Source organism: Galeopterus variegatus, unplaced genomic scaffold, assembly GCF_000696425.1.
Source record: "Galeopterus variegatus unplaced genomic scaffold, G_variegatus-3.0.2 Scaffold4102, whole genome shotgun sequence".
Lineage (NCBI taxonomy): Eukaryota > Metazoa > Chordata > Mammalia > Dermoptera > Cynocephalidae > Galeopterus > Galeopterus variegatus.
This window is the reverse complement of record NW_007730213.1, coordinates 81,021-103,026: the sequence shown is the minus strand read 5'-3', so window position 1 is coordinate 103,026 and position 22,006 is coordinate 81,021. Positions and strand designations below refer to the sequence as shown.

The 22,006-nt window shown below is 38.6% G+C and overlaps 1 protein-coding gene across 1 annotated transcript; it reads right to left on the bottom strand.

The window, feature by feature from the left end:
* Window positions 1-508: 508 nt before the first annotated feature.
* Window positions 509-21,394, bottom strand: LOC103602342 (HIV Tat-specific factor 1 homolog; the record flags this gene model as incomplete). The annotated part of the gene is made up of 10 exons (XM_008586755.1): window positions 21,303-21,394; window positions 20,839-21,076; window positions 18,922-19,102; window positions 18,148-18,195; window positions 17,532-17,686; window positions 10,535-10,698; window positions 9,300-9,399; window positions 2,414-2,503; window positions 1,394-1,531; window positions 509-868 (listed from the first exon to the last, which is right to left on the bottom strand). Coding segments are annotated over exons 2-10 (1,419 nt in total), but the record flags the coding sequence as incomplete, so codon positions are not given.
* Window positions 21,395-22,006: the final 612 nt, after the last annotated feature.

Here is a 22,006-nt window from a genome sequence, read left to right as displayed (position 1 = left end):
GTGTGTACATTTTTCTGCGGAGGGGTCCCATAACTTTAATCAACTTCTAAAGCAGCCCAAAGAGGCTAAGAAACAGCACACAGTAGAATTCTAATCTCCTTCTCTATATTTTCAATAATAAGAAAGCTACGAACCATGGGAAGTTCACTTTTGCACATCTAAAAGCAAATTTTAATGGAAAGAGGGTAGAAAACAAAAGTTAACTTGCAAGGATTGGGCAAGGAAAACCTCCAAAGTGCTATTTCCTTTATAAGTTTAAGAACATGCTCTGGTTTAGAGAGGGGAAATGGGGACATACTTGGTAACACAAGCTGGAAGCTAGGAGACTCCTAAGGGATTTTTTAAGTCCCTAGAAAAACCAACCTTTAGTATGAATGAAGCAACAGCATGAATTTAAAATGCAATTTAACTCAAGTCCACTTTCCAGTTTCTGCATATTACCAACTTATTTTTATTTCTGAATATCACAAACTTCAATACTTTAAAAAATATTATTCTGCATGCATACCTTTTTAGGACTGCTCTCTTCAGATGCTTTTTGGGGGCAGCCTTCTTCAGCCTCTTTTTGGAGACCACTTTCTTTAGCATCTTTTTCAGAAGCATCTTCTTCAAATTCTCCCCCATCTTGTGTCTTTTCAAACTTCTTCTCATCTATAGGTTCTTCAAATGCCATTCCAGTTGCAGCTTCTTGAGCATTCGTTTTAGATGTGCTAGGGTGCTCTGAAAAATGCCTTATTCTAGAAGGCCCTGCCCTTTCTGAAGCACAGACGGAATTGGAACGCTGAAGGCCTTTATTGGCCTCAGGAGTGTTGAGGAAAGCCTCCCATCCTTTCAGCCTTTCCTCCCTTTCTCTTGAGGTCTCTTCCACCTGTGGATAAATGGAAACTGCCATTAAAATAAGTTTTAGGCAAAAAGAAGTAACAACTCTGAGCATTTCTAATATTGATGAAAGTATCCCGATTTTATAAGGAATCACGTCTTAGGAAATCTAAGCAATTCCCTGTCTTCACTTTACATTTTGATTTACTAGAGTTGACCTTAAATAAGATCATTTAAATAAATACCAATCACCACAGTTTTGGAGTCTTAAAAAGTTAATATTTGAGCTCAGCCTTTACAACACAGAAAGGAAGTGAAACATTTTGTTTTAACATGTCCTTTTCTAATCACTATTTTGAGCAAGCCTCAAAATTTATCAACTGAAAGATTGAAACATTTCTTTTTCTATCCCCTGAATACAAGTATTATTTGAAAGAAGTATTGTTACATTAAACAGATTAAACTGAACCCAAAACTTAAATGTGAAGGACTGCTAGATCAGCATTTGTTAGTAATGAAACAATCTGTGTCCTTGACAGTTGCAGAATTTCCTTTCTCTTGAGGTTTCTTCCACCTGATAATCTGTAGTCCCATCCCACGCTTGGGCAGTGATCTGACGGCCACCAAACCACCTTCCATCAAGAGTTTGAATACAATAATCAGCTTCCTCTGGATCCCTAAAGGACACAGAGGCCACACCATCTGGGTGCCTCTATAAAGAAAAGAAGAAAAAAAGGAATGAATGATAAGATTAAAAATAAAACACACATATTTGGCAGAGTAAGTAGTAGTGTTCTCTCTGATACTTGGAGCTAAAAGATTATATGTAAAGCCTTTCTTCCCTTTTATCCCAGCCAGTGAGAGACAGTCAGCTGCTTCTTTAGCTTAATCTTATCCAGCAAGAACCAAGCACAATGTCCTTGGAAATGTTTCTGCTGACAACACTGTCTGATGAGAGGTAAGAGTATAAATTCTTAAGAGTGTAAACTCTGAAGTCAATTGCCCTGGGGTTAAATCCTGGCTCTGTCAGTTACCAGCTGAACGACCTTGAGCAAGGGGCTCAATCTAAGTTTCAGCTGTAAAATGGGTATAAAGGCACCTACCTACTACAAAGGGTTGTGAGGATTAAATAAGATAACAGGTAAAGTAGCTTGTAATACACAATCAATAAACAGTGATTCTTTTAAGTAATGTTTGTCAATTTTGGAAGTAAAAAAGGAGTGAGAAGGGGAAAGGTACAGGAGAATATTTTTCCTGATTGTTCCAAATATGGAGAATAATTCACAAAGAGGGGGGAATTAGGGAAAACAGAGAACCATAAGGTCTCATACATTTTTGTTTTCTTCCATTGACCTGATCATGTACTCTAGAGCAATGATGTAGAAAAATAAGCAAGGCATACCAAACCAAATCTGTCAAAGACTTGACTTACAATCCATGTTCATCTGATTGCTAACAGATGACTACTTCCAGATAGCAGAGCTACCATATAAAAACATTAATCTAAAATTCGGGGGCATGCTGACATCTAGTAATAACTTATTAAGCTGGTAGAACGATTGCTTTAATTCATTTGTCCAAGCCATGAACTTACATCAAAGAGAAGGAGCTTCTTAATTTGTCCAAACTTTGAACACTCTACTCGAAGGTCTTCTCTGATCTCATTCAGCACCAATGGATCATCCTGTAAAAATACACTTGATTAAAATGGGTTTGTCCCCTTTATCTATAAATACTGAGAATCAAATTTTTTGCTCTGAAAAACCAACAAATTATAGAAGGTTTTGTTTAAGGTTATGTTTGTCTGCAGGCTATAAAATTTAAATCAAAATCAAATGAAGTTAAACTACTACAGCCGCTGCTACTGCTAAAGCAGTTCTGCCCTGCTTGAAGACAGAGGTGGACCAGTATGACAGGCAGCAGAAGGGGTCTACAGCGACAAAGGAGAAGGAAGGGAGGGCAGGAGAAATCATATGGCACACAGTCAGAGACTGCTAGGTCCTATGTTCTGTATGGATGTTATCATCGTAGTGATGAGAGCCCTGTGCTTTGTGTTTTGGATAGGTTCCTTTTTGCAGAAATGTTATAATGGAGAAAGAGATGTCCCTTTAACTAAGTGTTGTAAGATTGATTTTCATGCTTCCAAGATTCTATTTTAACTCATGGGGTAAACCTTATAAGGATTCCTGTTTATCTTGTCTCCTGCCACATTACAACAGAACCACACAAATAAAGAGCTGTTATTAAGCACAAAATAATATACAAGTCTATTAAGAATATTCAGGTGCTGCTGTTTCCAGTGGTCTTGAATTCAGGTGAACTCTCCTCCCCACAACAACAAAAGGGCTTAAGATTCCCTATGGGAATTAATAAATCTTCCTCTAAGTCCTAGTGTATGGAAATGGCTCAGAAAAAGAGACATTATCAACTTGAATTATCAGCTACATACACATATAAATGAAGATGTCCTACCTATGAATTTCTATTGAAGTTGACTTACACTTTCTAGAAAATATTTAAATACATCTATCTTTCTCACACGTTATTTTTCTCAACTAAAGAGGAACTGCAAAGAACTACCAAAAAGTGGCTTTCCTCCCCTAAAGTTCTTCAAATAGCAAAAATAAACTTCTAGGCAGTGACTGAAATCAGATTTAAAATAAAAAAATACAAAAATCCTACTCATTTGCACAAATCTGAGGCTTCTAAAACTATAGCTGTCAGAACTGTGGATTTCCCTACTTATAAAACCTAACTTTGGAGAACAAGCCAATTTGTTTTATACAGAATTATCACACCTGAGAAGAATGGGGAGCGGACCATAAAAGTTATCCAGTAAAGTCACATGATGGCTTCTGGTGATGTGTGTGGTTAGTCCCTTCTAGACTGTGTGCTTTCAGAAGGCAGGAATCTTGTTTCACTGAGTTTCACTGGGGAGGGGGGCCAATCACCTTTATTTCTACAACAATGCCTCAACGCTTTTCCTATAAGATAGCAAATCTTCACCAAAGTTTTCCCAGACCTAAATTTTCATTTATACCAGCTTGAAGAACTAATATATCTTCACTGCTGTAAAGTATCCAGAAGCTTAAAGATAAATGATGCCCTCTTTTAGGAAGACTCTTTGACCTAGCTAGCTACACATGGCAATTTTCTTTTTTTTTTTTTTTTAATTTCTTTTTTTTTAAAAAGATGACCGGTAAGGGGATCTAAACCCTTGACTTGGTGTTGTCAGCACCATGCTCACCCAGTGAGCAACTGGCCATCCCTATATAGGATCCGAACCCGTGGCCTTGGTGTTATCAGCACCGCACTCTCCCGAGTGAGCCACAGGCTGGCCCGGCAATTTTCTTTTTCTTGGTGGCTGGCTGGTACAGGGATACGAACCCTTGACCTTGGTGTTACAATACCGCACCCTAACCAACTGAGCTAACCAGCCAGCCTACACATGGAAATTTTCTAAAGACAAGATGTTGCAAGCAATGGACGTGAGACTGAAATCATACTCAGACACTGAAATCTTCAGCAGTCAACTCATAATTTTTTTTTTTTCCCCAGAGTCGTGTTTTGTTTCCCCTGAAAGAAATAAACCATGTTTCTCTTTCCTTTCCAGTCTAAACGTATGCTTTCCAAGACAGGGGCCACCAACCACATTTGGCTACTGAGCACGAGCAATGTGGCCAGCTCAAGTTGAGATGTGCCATATGAAATGTACACCAGATTTTGAAGATTCAGTACCAGTGAGTAAAAATGTATACAGATCATTAATATTTTTATATTCATTACATGTTGAAATTATAACATTTTGGGTACATTCGGTTAAATAAAATTCATTACTAAAATTAATCTCCCATTTCACGCTGTATTTTTATTGTGGCTGTAGAAAATTTTAAATTACATACGTGGCTCACATTATATTTCTGTTGGACAGTGCTGGAATATACAAGAAACCTACCCTTGTATCTAAGTTTTGATTCTTCACCTCTTGGTATTCGACTTTGCCAGGCAATGCATTTCTAAATAGGCTTTAAATTAAATACTGAAGACCCTCTGAAGTTACCTTAAAAATATTAGCCTTCATTGTTTATCCTGATACCAAAGAGTATTTTTTAGGCATGCTGCTTCTAACACTAGTCAACTGTGTGGGATAAAAATATACTCCACCCCCAAAATTTGATTTCTTTTTTAAAAATTCTATTAATATTTTTTTTTACATTCTACGATGTTGTTGTAGAGAAGCTGGGAGGGAGAGAGAGAGGGGAAAGGGGAAGAAAATGGAGTGGAAGGAGGAGAAAGGAAGAGTGGGACTGAGGTCTGTGGCACCCCCCCACATTCCCACAGGGGAGACTAGTGGGCTTCCAGTGGTGGCTTGGTTATTGCTGGGCTGGGTGCAGATGTCAAGGGGGTGTGGCAATAGCCCTCACACCCCACCACCCCAGCTGAGGAACCCGGGGCCCTTCTTGCTGAGGCTTGCTGGTTGTCACTGGGCTGGTTGTTCATGCGGTGGGGGTGTGGACAAGGCCCTCAGCCCCCCACCACCCCGGCTCGGGAGAGCCCAGGAGTTTTCCTGTGGTGGCTTGGTGTCATCACTGGGCTGGTTGTGCATGCGGGGAGTGGGGTGTGGACGAGGCCCTTGGCCCTCTGCCGCCCTGGCTCAGGAGACCCCAAGGCGCTCCTGCAGCAGCTCAGTGGTCGTCGCTGGGGTGGTTGCACTTGGCAGGTGTGGCTGAGATCCTTGGCCCCCATCCTTGGGACTCATTGCAGGTGTCAGGGGGCATGGCTGAGGCCCCCAGCCCTCCCCACTTCCTGCCTTGGTAGCCCGGGGACTTCCAGTCCTTCTAGGTGTTCTCTGGTGAAATGAGACCTTTACTAGTTATCAAACATTGTCTCTGGTTATGGGTACTTTGTAAGTTCTATGTTGGATTATGTGCTGTTCCCACCCCTTAAATTCTGCACTGTAACCATTATTGTCCTTTACTTTCTTTTAAAATGGGGGAACTTCCTGTGGGGACCAACACTTGAGCTGTGTGGTTGAGCTAAATTGCTGCTTTGCTGCTGATTCCCTAGGGAAGGCTTTTTGTGCAGCTAAGGTTTTAATAGTTGACTTTACAGGAATTTCCATATCTGGTGAAATGTGATGCACCTGGGTTGTACAGAAACACTGGTCTAGGCCTGAGTCTTTTCATCAAACTGCACCCCATGCAATTCTATATTCCTGACCAGTCTCCTCTGAGTGGTCCCACACTGACTGGGGGGCAGATCAGCTGTCTCTGCTGTGCCCCAGCATTCCCCCAGTGGGCCTGTCTCCCCCACTGCCCATGCTGCAGACACTTCCCATGGGATGGGCTGTGCTCCAGTCCCTTGCAATGACTCACTGGCCTCTGAGTGGCTCCTTTTTTTCAGTTGTTGTGATTCCTATGTCAGTCCACAGGAACCCTGTTTGTGGTACTGCTGGCCTGGGGTCCACCAAGGCCCTCTTCTCCCCTGCCACCTCCAAGCAACTTCATCGTAAGGGTGCAGTTGCGGCTTTTGCTGGCTCCTGCTCCATGCACTCAGCAGCTCCAGCATTAAAGCAGCCGTGACATGAAACGGTCGGAGTGGATTTTTCTTTCTCTCATCATGGCTTCTCCCACCTTCATGCATTCGTAGGCCTCTCCTCCTCTTCCCCTGAGCTCTAGTGGCCCCAACTTAGCTGTCATTACTTTTCAATAGTTGTAAATTGGTTTATTTGTGGGAGAGAGTAACACTGGGGACTGTCTCTTCCGCCATCTTGACCAGAAGCCAAAATCTGATTTCTTTCTGATACCTCGGGGTAACCGGACAATTCAGTTTTTGTTTTGCACCGAAAAGCTCAATGCTGATGTCTGTTCCTTACATTCATCTGGAGTCTTCAATCAAATCAAATAATCCCCAGAAACATGTAATAAAATCACATTTTTCTACTGAACACTTCTATCAAGAATCACATGTCTATACAAGTGTTGTCCAAGAGAACTTTCTGTGATGATGGAAATGTTGTATATCTGCATTATTCAATATGGTAACTACTAGCTACATGTGGCTAGTACAACTGAGAAACCGAACTTTTAATTTAATTTTATTAATTTCTTTTTTTTGTCCTTTTTGAGACTGGCCGCACCACACTCAGCCAGTGAGCACTGTGAGCGCACCGGTCATCCCTATATAGGATCCGAACTCGCGGCGGGAGCGCTTCTGCGCTCCCAGCGCTGCACTCTCCCAAGTGTGCCACGGGCTCGGCCCATATTAATTTCAATTTAAATAACTACACATGGCTAGAATCCACCATACTGGATAACACAGGTCTGTACTGAATACTTGGAGGTTCAGGCCCACAGAGACAGTGAACAAAAGACAAAATTATTTGTCATCCCTCTTTTTGACAGGCTCTCATCAAGCTAGTCGGCCCATGCAAGACCAAGCAGGTGAATAAACAAGAAGAGCACCACCACGGACTTCCTTGCTTATGGACTCTGAAGCCCATCACTGCCAGGACAGACTGTCCTGCCATCCCCTGTGGCATAAGCATCTGAAAAGAAAACTGGCCTTCATTTGCAAACATGCTAAAGAGAAAATGTTTTATCCATCAGCTGAATAAAAAGACTCTGGCTTGTGAGTAATAGGGGTTTCTTTCAACCATTCTTTGAATTTTTCTTCATATAAATATTGAGGGCCTACTGTGTGCCGGGCAGAATTCTTGCACTGGGAATATAGTAGGAAACAAGGTAAACAAAGTCGTGGCTCTCATGGAGCTCACATTCTAGTAGAGGAAATAAAATTACTTCAGACAGTAATAAATGCCATGAAGTAAACAAAACATGGTAATATAAGGGCTCTGAAACTAAAGTGAGGTTTGTACTAAACCAGAAAGGGTCTTATTTTTTAAAAACAATCAGGAATTTACAAGCATGAAACTTCCATATTTAGGAATATTTACTGGAGGGAATTTGTAGAGGTCAACGTAGAAATGTGGCCTTTTAGGGGAAAGAATATTTGTTAAGCTAGAAAAGCTAAGTCTGCCCAGGGTGATAGACTGAAATAAGGTATCTCAATGAGCAAGTCAGGTGGTAGAAACAAGAATAGATATAATTACACAACAGACCTACTTCAGAGGTTCCAGATGCTTTGAATTAAGTGCATTTTCATCCATGTTTGAATACAGATTGTGTGAATAAAGGACCAAAGTCAGAAACAAATATGTCAGCTAATCAAAAAAACACTTATTTACCAGGGGGATAAAATGTGATGAACTGTAGATAACTGTGGAGTTGGTACCTAGCAGACTAGATATCGTGATCCATCTATGCATTCCTTCTAAAGTCCCACCTGGCAAGGACAGTGTTTCAAAAAGCAACAAGTGTGTACGTGTGTGTTTTTTAAATATACTGCATTATCACTGCAAGTTCAAAATAGCTCTGTTACATTTCATGATTATTCCAGATTTCTGGTCAGAAAAGACATCAAGCAACCTTATAAACCGTCTACAGGTATCTTCCCAATGACCTCAAAAGATGCCCAGATTCCACAGGTGCACAGTAAACCCTATCAAATCACTATTTGCTGATATGGAGCTCAACTGTCCATTTTGGGGCCCTCTAGAAGGGGTCTAAAATGATATTGCCATTTGACTGTTTAAATACACAAAAGGGACAATAATGGGCACTGGTTGCAACTAGATCATTTGTAAACCTGCAATTTTACATTATGAACATTTTTTTCTCATGTGTAACTTGCTACCAATAATTTCAGAACCAGGCAGAGAATAAAAAGTTGTTTTTCCACTAAGGATCGCATAGGTCTACACCAGCAGACAGAGATAAGAATAGAGGGAGGACGCAATACAAGGTACCTGGACGACAATTAATATTCCTCAAACCTCTTTGGTAGCTAACTCTTCTTCCTTTACTCATTTTTACTTGCTGCTCTTAGAATTTTACATGGACATTATTATAAGATTCTATTAATAGCCACTAAAGAGTTGTGTAAAAATTACGCCCTGAAAAACAACCCCCACTATTTACATGTCAGGGACTGTATTTCATTAAACTAAGGTTTTTTAAGGATCAAACTTTTAGTACCAAAGTGAAGCTTTGATTTGCAAGTGTAAAACTGGTACTCTCCACCAAAATCAGCCCATACTTGTTGAACTGCACTCAAAATCCACAAGCAGTTCCCATAAATAATTAATGATGATTATTTTAATGGTTTCCCATACCAAGTAGCTGCTATTTGGGGCCACACTATGGGTATCAAACAGTCTTACCTGGGATACAATTAAAAGGACACTGGGCTAAATAAATGGAAATCCAAAAACTTCAATTGTTTCTTGGCTTCATTTTCTTGCCTTATCTATGACATGAGCACATAGGATGTGAAATGCCAAAGATGGGGCAAGGCAAGCTTTGGGCTCCCTTGAAAGAAAGCATATCAGCATTTCTGTCAGTAAGAACACCACTTCTTACCTCAAAATCCATAGGATGAAACATATTTTTGATGATGACAACTCGCTCATGGCGCATCCGAGATGGCCCTGCTCTCCTCTCAGGTCTCCAATCCAACTGCCTAATGCAATAAAGCGGTAACATGAAACTGTCAATTTGTTTCAGCTTGTTGGAGAGAGAAAAAAAATGACTTGTCAATGTAATCCTTTATTGAGTATTTAATAATGATAATTATTTGATTCCAAAACAACTGTGTATTTTAGTCACAGTTCCATTCAGAGAACTTTCTACAATAAAAAAAAGGAGCAGGGAAAAATGGACCCGGTACCAGAAATCCCCAGAATATATTTTTTTAGAGCAACTGTTGACTCATTATACAAACACTCCAATGAAACTCTTGAAAAATTGCTATTTAGTATTTACGACTCTCTTTACGATACACTTTGAGGCAATAAAATATTTTTAAATTGTATTGTTTTTTAGGCATTTTACCATTATAAAGAATAAACTGCACTAAATATGTAAAACTACTCACTTTATTACAATCAAATTTTACTGATAGTTTATAAAATGTGTAGGTATTTATTCTATTTACTGTTGTAAAAACTATGGGATATCACAACTAAATGCTTTATGATCATTTTATCATTAGTTTAAGCATAGTGTTGGAAATGATTAAAGTATCAGTTTGGCTAATTTCTTAAAACTAGCATATTTTAAAAAATGTACTAAGCAAATAGATTAATAGTAAATGCTTGACGTTATGTATAAACTACATACAACTACACAGTAAATACAATGATGAAATCTATCATTTCTAATTTCTAATTCTTACTAACAAACCTATATATAAAAATTTAGCTCCTGGTATAGCTGATTTCAATCTACACTGGAAATGAACTTATGGTCTAGTAATATAAGCCTTAATTATCTTATTTAATCTGATGTTCAACATTTTCCAAAGAGATGGCTTTTCTTGGCTCATTTAAGCCCCTGTTATATGACGAATAAACACCCTACAAAATGAAAACCACTACCACTGCCAAACCATCCCATTTTATAGAATACTGAAGATTCCTGATGATCTCAGGAAATTCTTTTAAAATAATTTGTAGACATATCTGATGAAACAAAACTAAGTAGCTATCACCAAAAATGTATTCTAGGATATTTATATTTTTCACAAGGAAAAAAAAAAACACAAATGGCGCATCCGAGATGGCCCTGCTCTCCTCTCAGGTCTCCAATCCAACTGCTTTTGTTGCAGAGACAGCTTCTTCTTATAGTCTTTACACTTCTTCTTCTTCTTTGAGGCATCATATTCCCCTTTCAGTTGAAACTTTGCCACCTCAACATGTAATTTGTAGCCTCTAATTTCATCTTCATCCAGAAGTTTTAATGCAAGTTCCACAGATTCTCTCTTTATAAAGGTAAAATAAAATAGTCAGTAAGTTACTGCTGTGGATTGAATGTTCCTGCCAAACTCACTGATGCTTAAACTGTGTCACTCAAAGTTCCACGTATTGGAAACTTGGCCACCACTGTGACAGTGTTGAGAGGGTGGGAAATCCTATTACAATTGAAAGGTGGGACCTTGAAGAGGTGATAAGATTGTAGGACCATGCCCTAGCAAATGGATAAATAAAGGCAGTCAGGGGCATGGTTCTGAGGGTTTTAAAAGGAGAGCATGTGAGAGTCTCTCTCTCCACTCTGCCATTTATGCCAGGTGAGACCCCTAGGTCACTGTCACTTACCAAGACCCTCACCAGATGTCTTCCCTGAACTTTGGACTTCCCAGTCTCTCAACCTATGAACAATAAATTTTGTTTTCTTATAAGCTACCCAGTTCCAGTATTTTGTTATAAGCAACAGAAACAGACAAATAAACTTACACACTGAAATAAAACTTCGGGAGTTAAGATGAACAATCACAAGAGAGGCCCAAGAGCTGCCAGGCCCACATGCCCTAAGTCAGCTGTGCCAGAACAGACAGGTGCCGCAGGACCCCCAGACCAGGCCAGTCCCTGACACCCAGAGAGGCCCAAGAGCCGCCAGGACCACATGTCCCGAGACAGCTGTGCCAGAACAGGCAGGTGCCGTGGGACCCCAAGCCCAGGAGAGTCTCCACTGCCCAGCATTGGCAGTACCTTCAGGATCCAGGCCAGACATAGAACGAGTGGACCACGATAAACCCTGCCACAATGATTAAACACCAAAGGAAAGATACCAGAAATAAGAAAAATCAAGAAAGTACACCACCAACAAAGGAAAATAATAACTCTCAAGGTCTAGATCCTATAGAACAGGAAGTCCTTAAAATGACTGACGAGGAATTTTGAGCAACAATTCTAAGGAAGCTAAATGAGATACAAGAAAACTCAGACAACAAAATGAAATGAGAAAAAAATATACAGTCCCTGAAAGAAGAAATGTACAAAGAAATCAATGCCATGAAAAAGAATGTAGCAGAACTTGTGGAGCTGAAGGAATCATTCAACGAAATAAAAAACACAACAGAGTCTAACCAGCAGGCTAGAACAAGCAGAAGAGAGAATTTCTGACCTTGAAGACAGGCTGTTTGAATTAACACAGAACAGAAAAAAGAATTTAAAAAATTGAAGAAAATCTAAGAGAGATAACAGACAACCTTAAGCACTCAAATATCTGAATCATGGGTATTCCAGAAGGGGAGTAAAAAGGAAATAGCTCTGAAAACAGATTCAACAAAATAATAGCAGAAAACTTCCAAGGTATAGGGAAAGTCACGATCTTCAGAATCAGGAGGCACAATGATCTCCAAACATATTCAACCCAAAAAGGTTCTCTCTGAGTCATGTTATAGTCAAACTGGCAAAACTCTAAGACAAAGAGAGAATCTTAAAAGCTACAAGAGAGAAGCAGCAAGTCTGATTGGAGCCCCAATCAGACTAACATCAGACTTATTATCAGAAACCCTAAAAGCCCGAAAAACATGGGATGATATATTCAAAATACTAAAGGACAAAAATTGCCAGCCAAGGATACTTTACCCAGCAAGGCTATGCTTCTGAAATGAAGGACAAATAGTGTATTTTTCAGACAAACGAAAACTGGGAGAGTTCACTACCACACGACCAGCCTTACTAGAAATTCTCAAGGGAGTACTGGCTTTGACACCTGAAAAACAACCATCACTGCCATGGATACTCAAGAAAAAACAAAACCTACCAGTAAAATAAAAATGCTAACAATAAAGACAAAAAGTAGTTTATCTACCACCCCAAGAAGCCAACAAACACAGAAGACAAACAGAAAATCAGAAAGGAACAAAAGACAAAAATCAACAAAATGCTAGGAGTAAATCAACACCTTTCAATAACAACTCTAAATGTAAAAGGATTAAGTTCCCCACTCAAAAAACACAGACTGACTGACTGGATTAAAAAGACGGACCCAACAATATGGTGTTTTCAGGAGACTTACCCCACCTGTAAAGACACAATAGACTAAGAGTGAAAGGATGGAAAAAGATATACCATGCAAATAGAAATAAGAAACGAGCTAGAGTAGCTATTCTTCTATCAGATAAAATAGACTTTAAACCAAAAACCATAAAAAGAGATAAAGGCCACTATATAATGATAAAAGGATCTATCCATCAAGAGGGCATAACAACCATAAATATATACACACCCAACGTCGGAGCTACCAAGTTTATAAAGCAAACACTATTAGATCTAAAGAATTAGACATACACTAACACCATGATAGCAGGGGACCTGAACAACACACTCTCAACACTAAACAGATCATCTAGGCAAAAAAATCAATAGAGAAACACAAGATATAAACAACACTTTAAATAAACTGGACTTGGCAGATATCTACAGAATATTCCATCCAACAACCTCAGAATATTCATTCTCCTCTTCAGCACATGGAACATTCTCCAGGATAGATCACATTTTAGGTCATAAAGCAAGTCTCAACAAATTTAAAATAACTGGAATTATTCCATGTATTTTTTCAGATCACAAAAGATTAAAATTAGATATCAATAACAAATGAAACTCTGGAAGCTACAAACACATGGAAATTAAACAACATTCTACTTAATGACATATAGGTCCAAGAAGAAATTAAACAGGAAATCGAAAAATTTATTGAAACTAACAGGAACTAGACAAGGATGCCCACTCTCACCACTCCTATTCAACATAGTGTTGGAAGTATTAGCCAGAGCAATCAGAGAAGAGAAGGAAATAAATGGCATCCACACTGGAAAAGATGAAGTCAAACTATCCCTGTCTGCGGATGATATGATCCTGTATATTGAACAGCCTGAAGCCTCTACAAAAGAACTCTTGGAGTTGACAAATGATTTCACCAAAGTTGCAGGATTTAAAAAATCAACACACAAAAATCAGTAGCATTTCTATTCTCCAACAGTGAACATGCAGAAAAAGAAATCAAGAAAGCTAGCCCATTTACAATAGCCACCAAAAAAATAAAATACTTAGGAATAAAGTTTTAAAAGGTTGTGAAAAATCTCTATGAAGAGAACTACAAACCTCTGCTGAGAGAAACAGAAGAGGACACAAGAAGATGGAAAGATATCCCATGGTCTTGGATTGGAAGAATTAACAGTGTGAAAATGTTCATATTACCCAAAGTGATCTACAGATTCAATGCAATCCCCATCAAAATTCCAATGACATCTTCTCAGAAGTGGAAAAAAACTAACCAGACATTTATATGAGATAAAAAAAAGACCACACATAACCAAAGCAATCCTAAGCAGAAAAAATAAACTTGGAGGCATAACACTACCTGACTTTAACCTATACTACAAAGCTATAATAAACAAAACAGCATGGTACTAGCATAAAAACAGACACACAGATCAATGGAATAGAATAGAAAATCCAGAAATCAGCCCATACACCTACAGCCATCTGATCTTTGACAAAGGCACCAAGTCTACACACTGCAGAAGAGACTGCCTCTTCCACGAATGGTGCTGGGAAAACTGGATATTCATATGCAGGAGAATGGAACTAGTACCTCTCACCATATACCAAAATCAGCTCAAAATGGATTAAAGAATTGAATATACATCCAGAAACAACAAAACTCCTTAAAGAAAAAACAGGGGAAATATTCCAGGAAGTAGGACTGGGTACAGACTTCATGAATATGACCCCAAAAGCACAGGCAACCAAAGGAAAAAGAAACAAATGGGATTATATCAAACTAAAAAGCTTCTGCACAGCAAAAGAAACAATCAACAAAGTGAAAAGACAACCAACAGAGTGGGAGAAAATATTTGCAAAATACACATCTGACAAAGGATTAATACCCAGAATATACAAGGAACTCAAACAACTTTACAGCAAAAAAACCAATAACCCAATTAAAAAATAGGCAAAGAAACTGAATAGGCATTTCCCAAAGGAAGATATGTGAATGGTCAACAGACACATGAAAAAATGCTCAACCTCACTCAGCATTCGGGAAATGCATATCAAAACCACTTTGAGATACCATCTCACTTGAGTTAGGATGGCTAATATCCAAAAAACTGAGAATGATAAATGCTGGCGAAGTTGCGGAGAAAAAGGAACTCATACGCTGTTGGTGGGACTTCAAAATGGTGCAGCCTTTATGGAAAATGGTATGGAGGTTCCTCTAACAATTACAGATAGATCTACCATATGACCCAGCTATCCCACTGCTGGGAATATATCCAGAGGAATGGAAATCATCATGTTGAAGGGATACTTGTACTCCCATGTTTATTGCAGCACTATTTACAACAGCCAAGAACTGGAACCAGCAAAATGTCCATCATCAGATGAGTGGATAAGGAAACCTTGGTATATCTACACAATGGAATACTACTCTGCTATGAAAAAGAATGAAATACTACCATTTGCAATAACATGGATAGACTTAGAGAAAATTATATTAAGTGAAACAAGTCAGGTGCAGAAAGAAATACCACATGTTCTCACTCATTTGTGGGAGCTAAAAATATATAAATAAATAAATATACAAACAAATGGGGGGGGGAGACACAACAATCACAACAATTCCTTGAACTTATTAAGACAAGTGAACAGATATGATGTAGTGGCTGGGGGGAGAGAGGGAGGGGGAAAGAGGAATGGATAAAAAGGCACAAATATCAACTACAATGTATATTGAGAATTTAAAATACACAAAAAAAGCCAAAGAAAGTAAAATAAATAAATAAATAAATAAATAAAATGCTTTATTTTAAACACCAAAAAAATAAAATAAAATAAAATAAATTTAAATAGAAAAAAAAAAAAAATTAGACTTCCAAAAAAAAAAGATGAACAATTACTATACACACAATAAAAATTTAAATATAATCGCCTACTTGGGGATAAAGAACGCTAGAATGCAATTCAGTAAATCTGCGTTTAAGTTGCAGCTGTCCCTATTCAGCTGTGTGATCTTATGCAAGTTACTCGAGTTCCCTGAGCCCCAATTTCTTCATCTGTAAAGTGGAAAGAGTAGTACCTTCATTACAGGTTTCTTGATAAACTTAAATGAAATAATGCATAGAAAAGAAATGGACTGGCATATACATGGTAGGTGCTCAGTAAATTATATTATTGGGTAATTTTGCCTCTTAGAGCCCCAATTTCTCATTTGCAGAATGAGGCAAGTGGACTTGCATGATTTCTAAAGTGCATTCCAGTTTTAAAACCTATAATACTCTTAACTTAAAAGGCTAGGTGACTCAGGGAATTAGGAAGAGCACAGGCAGCCTTTAATTTTTCGGTTCACCAATTAAAATGCAGGTCTGTAATACACTGAGAAGTAGAAGATAATTATTTGATGGTTTGTACATTAAACACACTTATGGATTCTGGGTCCTACACTAAGAATGCAGTTATCAGCCCTATACAAATGGAGTCAAAGATCTGAGGATCTGAGGAAAACACAAAAGGACAACTGAACTCAGCTGCTCACATCTGATATGGATCCTAGAACAATTAACTCTATTTTTCTGGAACTCAAAGTACTGGTTTGACAATCTTGTACTTTTATGGGTCCTAAATTACACATATGAAGCTTCTCAAAATTCCATTTAAAAAACAAAATTTTAAAGCCAATCTAACCCCTAAGAGTCTATTTACAGGTTTTTAATCATCTTTAAAGAACTTATAAAACTCTCAAATCTCCTTACATTTGAACATTATGTAACTACCTTCCTAAACGGTCACACTCATGTCCCACACCCATCATGTTCCAGATCAAAACCTATTTTCCCAAAAGCTGTCAGCTTAATCCTATCGCCTTCAGATACCACTGAAACACTATATATTCACAACATACCTGTGGTGTTTGTACAATTGTTTTATCATTTCTATTTTACTTTGTAATTATTTTCAGGCTCTATGACAAATGTACATCATCATCATGCCCATTATTTTTGTATTCTGCAATAGCACATTAACACATGCTCCTAAGGTGGCAGGTGTTCCAGAAATGATGGCTAACTTTGGCATTGAGCTTTCCCTGTGCAATTTATGGTACCATGACTACATGAAGTTCTGCAAATTTCTGTTAATATCACTCCCTCTTCTCTCCCATTCAAAAAACTATTTTAAAGCAGTAAGCATAAGCTATCATCTCCTTTATGGTCTATTTGAGGGGTCAGAAAAGCTCTTTTACAAAGGTCTTGTTAGTAAATATTTTAGGCTTTGTGGGCCACAAGACCTGTGCTGCAACCACTCGACTCTGCCAATGAAACAAAAACAGCCAAAGACAAATGCATAAATGAATAAGTGTAGCTATGTTCAAATAAAACTTTATTTACAAAAATAGCTGGTGGGCCAGAGTTTGCCAAAACCTGTTCTAATTCATTCCAATGGGCAAATAAAAAGTCACTGTTTTTTTTTTTTTTCTTCTGGGATTTTTAAAATGTGTTCTCAATTGATTATATATATATATCAATGAAGAAATCTTTACAGTGAGAAATTCTTAAGACAAAAGAAGCACCTCAGTCACATACTTATATATAATACTTTGACCCGATAACATATTTTCTTAAAACAAGTGAATAACTTTACCAATGTGTTACCAATGTGAAACACACAGGTACCATCTAAAATTCCAGTTTTCTTTCTATGCTCTTTTAAATAGTTCTTTGTCTTGATTATCATTTATGAAAAAGTATAGCCCTGATTCCCAAGTTAAAAATAGAGATACAAGAACATATTTGACTATATAACTAACCTTCAAATAACAGCAAAGCCCATCTCCTTTAAGATTTCCTTGATTATCTTTGTAAAGTTTGACCTTAAATTCTTCTGTCTGAGGATCTCTCATGATAATGCCAAACTTGGACATAAGTTGGATAAATTCATCCACTGTAATGTCTGGAGGCAAACCTGTAGTAATAGAAAAAAAATTTAAAACATTTATAAAGGCAACTATAATAAAGATGAGAGTTAGTTAGCATTCTACCAATTAGAAATCTACAACTTAGGTGAGTACAATGTTGATTTTCTTAATGTATGTAAGACTCTCACTTCTATAGAACTGAGGAAATTTCAGTTCTTTGTACTCAAATATACATTCGAATTATGAGTTGCTTAGGCCTCACCGAATCTGAAGGGGCAAACTGTCGTAAGTTACCTAACAGTAGGCAAAAAGGATGGCATGCAAAGTTACATGCACTTATTCTCAGTTCCATAATAAACACATCCCTCACTAATGTAAACAGCTGAACGAAAAAAGACATAATGATAAAAAATGGACTTCAGGGAAACTGAAGACTAAAAATCATTTCATGAAAAATCTCAAAATCAAATACTTCCTACCTTAAATTTGTTTAAAATGGTATACATACCAGACACATATACATTTGTATTTCTGTCTTCTTCCACATGAAACCAACCTAAAATTCAAAATGAAATAAAATAAAACACTTGCAAGAAAAGATAAATCTCACATTATAAAATCTTGACAATGTGGCAGTTTCTTGAAACTCCAGGAACTTTCTCTTATCCTTAGAAGACCAAAACAGACTAACTGAAGTCACTACCCAGCTTTCAAAGTACAGCTGATCCTTGAACAACATGGGTTTGAACTATGTAGGTTCACTTACGTGCAGATTTTTTTCAATAAATACTATAAATGTTTTTCCTCTTCTTTATGATTTTCTTAATCAATTTTTTTTCTAGCTTACTTTAAGAATACAGTACACAAAACATTTAACATACAAAATAAGCGTTAATCGACTGTTTATGTTATCAGTAAGGCTGCTAGTCAACAGTAAGCTATTAGTAAAGTGTTGGGGGAGTAAAAAGTTATATGAGAGTTTTACACTGTCCTGGCAGTGGAGGGGTGTGAGTGGGGATGGTGTCAGTGCCCCAATCCCTGAATTGTTCAAGGGTCAATTGTATTTGAATCTTCTGACAGATAATTAGTTTCAGAGCCCTGTCTGAAAAAAAAAAGATGGCCAGTTTATCTTGATTCTTTAGGACTCTGACACTATCTTGAAGAAAAAACTCATCTTATTATTCCTTCAAAGTTATTATAATTCTCCAAAAAGTAACTATATGTACACACAACTCACACTTTTAATTTTTACACTCATGTTTTGCAAGCTACAACCACTTGCCTGACTCAGTCTTTCTTTTTTCTCCCCTCTTTCTGGGATCAGAGGGTTCAGGGGTTTTTCTTTGCGGAGGTTCCTCTGCAGTCCTAGTATTGATGTGCTGTACGTTTGCAGTAGAATTAGATGGACCATCATTAGAAAAGCCATAATTGGCCTGGTATGTAGCAATGAAATCTTCAGTGATCTAAACAAGAAATTCAGCACACACACTTACAGGAATTCAAAATTATTTCCATCCATAAAAAGTTTAAATTGTTATATTACATATTCATCTATACAACCTAACAAAGCAGTGTTTCTGCAGATAACAGTTGTAGTAATTAAAGTGTAAATGCAACAAGTCACCTTATATAGAAAACTGTGCCTAAAATGATAAAAAAAAAAAAAAAGACGCAAGTACTTAGATTATCAACACCAAAGTCTGAGATACTATTAAAGCATTTTAAGTGATGTTGGCAAATTTTATAAATTACTACCTCTCTACAGTCTACTTGACTAAGGCTACAAATACCCATACATATAACAAAGAAAGTACCAGATGACAATAAAACAGAATAAAAACTAACAGTCAACTAATAATCTAACCACAGAATCCACTTTTACCGCATATATGCACAAATATCTATATATATATCTATATATAGGTGTATATATAGATATATATATGCTAAGTACTTAAATATCTGTATGCAGAGAGCACACAATGAAACTTTGATTGGGTACATAAAGAATGGAGCTAACAACTGTAAAACTAAATGATCATTTTAAACTCTATCACTAATTCAATCACATTATCATTTAGTGTCAACGAATTATGTACAAATCCAGCTCGTATCTATCTTCCTGGCTTTTGGGGGAAAAGCACAATGAAAGAAATGTAGTTTGATCGGCATACCAATCAATATTAGACACACATAAGATGGGAAAAATTTAAAACTCAAAGTTTGAAGAGGTATGGGCGTCAATAACATAAAAATATAGTTATAAATTAATCCATTATCAGACTTACTAAAAGTACTCAGAAGGCTGAAAAAACTAAATCTGCACTCGAGCTGGCACTACCAGTACATAACTGAAGTAGTAAATTTTAACAATATGGAGGGATTGGAATATATACACAAATACAAAATGGGAAAGAAAAGTTGAAACAAAGAATTTCTAACACAACAGTCCTGTCGCATAATGGAAATATGTTCTGTATTACTGGTTTGCAAGTCAATCGATATGCTATTAGTATCCTTTTCTCCATCCATATGAGACTTAAATTAACAGAGTACTTTCACTGCAAAGTTTATAGAACCAAATTTAACACTAGTTATTTTACTTCCAAGATGAAAAATAAAAATACTTAGATTTCCAGTACACCAAACGAATATACACACATCTTTTACATCCATATTCTGTGCATCTCTAGTCATTTTCCTGTGGTTATATGGTTCAAACATATATAACGAGACAAATTTAGTAGGAAAGTAAAGCAAGGTGCAAAGTTCAATCAGTAAAAATACATAAACAGCTACTTTTTTCTTAATCAAGAAGCTTCATTTTGCATAGTATATGAGATAAACATCTGAATTCCTAGAATAAGTGAGGTTGGCTACCTGAGATGAATAGCTACGAAATTTGCTCTTGGCGTTTTTCCTCTTTGCAATAAAAAACACTCATCAATGTAATAACCAACTGTGACCTTCACGGACAAAATTAATAAGGCACAGAAAAGACTTAAGAATTACATTTAAGGCACCACGCTAACGATTTATGTTCCTTTACACATTACTTCTGCAATAAACACAACAAAAAGAAGCGTCACTATACACGGGGTTTAGGACCAAGGAGCTCAGCCAAGCAAACGTAAAAGGAGTGCCTCGCGAGGCTGGCCAGGCGGCCCGCTCTACAGTGGCCCCCATGTCACTATCTTACCTTGGGGAACCAAGCCTTCTTGTCCAGGTCCCACTCGTAGGGGGTGTCAGTCGACTGCTGCCCGAAAGAATCGGTTTCTCCACCGGGATCGTTCTGGATGTCGCCGTTCTTGGTGTCTCCGTACAATTCTTGCATTCGCAACTGCTCATCAAACTCATCCCCATCCAAGTGGCTGGTGTTCATGTTTGCACCCTAGCCCAGGAGCACGCTTCAGGAGCGCAAAGAGGCCGAGGTGACGCTGGAGGGAGCGGAGAAAGGGACGTCGGCCACGGTCTACTCGTACCCCGCCGCCCCCCGGCTCGCCTCCCCGTGACGCCCCAGCAGTCCACGGGAAGTCCCCAAAAACTATATTTAAATAGTTTTTCTATGAGGTTATGTTTTATTTCTTTAATATTATTTTCACTGGAGACAGTTCTAAACCATAAAGTAAGCTATAGTACACGCGCGCCGCCACTGCCGTCCACCGGGTCTGGGACGACGGCGGCTGCCGCGACAACGTCACGAAATTAGTCGTCAACGAAGCCCGGCTCAGGCGGGCGCAGTCGCCATTGTCGGCGCGCCGCGACGTCGCGGGTCGCGCCGACACGCCCACAATGGCGTCAAAAGGCGCCGACGCGGGCTTGCGGTGCGTCGAGATCACGGAGCCCGCCTTCGGACTGGGCGAGGGCCGCGGGGTCGCCGCAGCACGTCAGGGACCCAGGGCTCCCCGGGGCCCCGCGTGTTGGGCCAGGCCGGCACAGGCGGCAGCCCGAAGACAGGCGCGGGAACATTTTCTCGCGGCCGGCGCCATCTTGGGGTAGTGGGTGGGGCGAGCGGCGAAGGTTTCTCTTGCTACGTGCAAACGACGGGCCTCCTTCACCCAGGGCCCCTCCCCGAGCCGTAGCTTTTATTTCTTTATGATTTCCATGCGATAGGCGCGGGCTGTTGTTCGTCTTGGTACCCTAAGCGCCTGGTACGGGGTCTGGTGTCCAGTGCGAAGTGAGTGAATGAATGAATGAGCGAACTATGACTGGAAGGGTCAACCCTCTTTTCCTAGTCTCAGCCCCCTCCTTTATTGGTCTCAACTTTCTAAGGCTTGGGTTCGTCTCTGTGGTGAGAGGCAGCAATTGCCTGCTTGTACTCCGGGATTTAGAGGCGTTCAAGCCCCCAAACTTGAAACTTAAACATA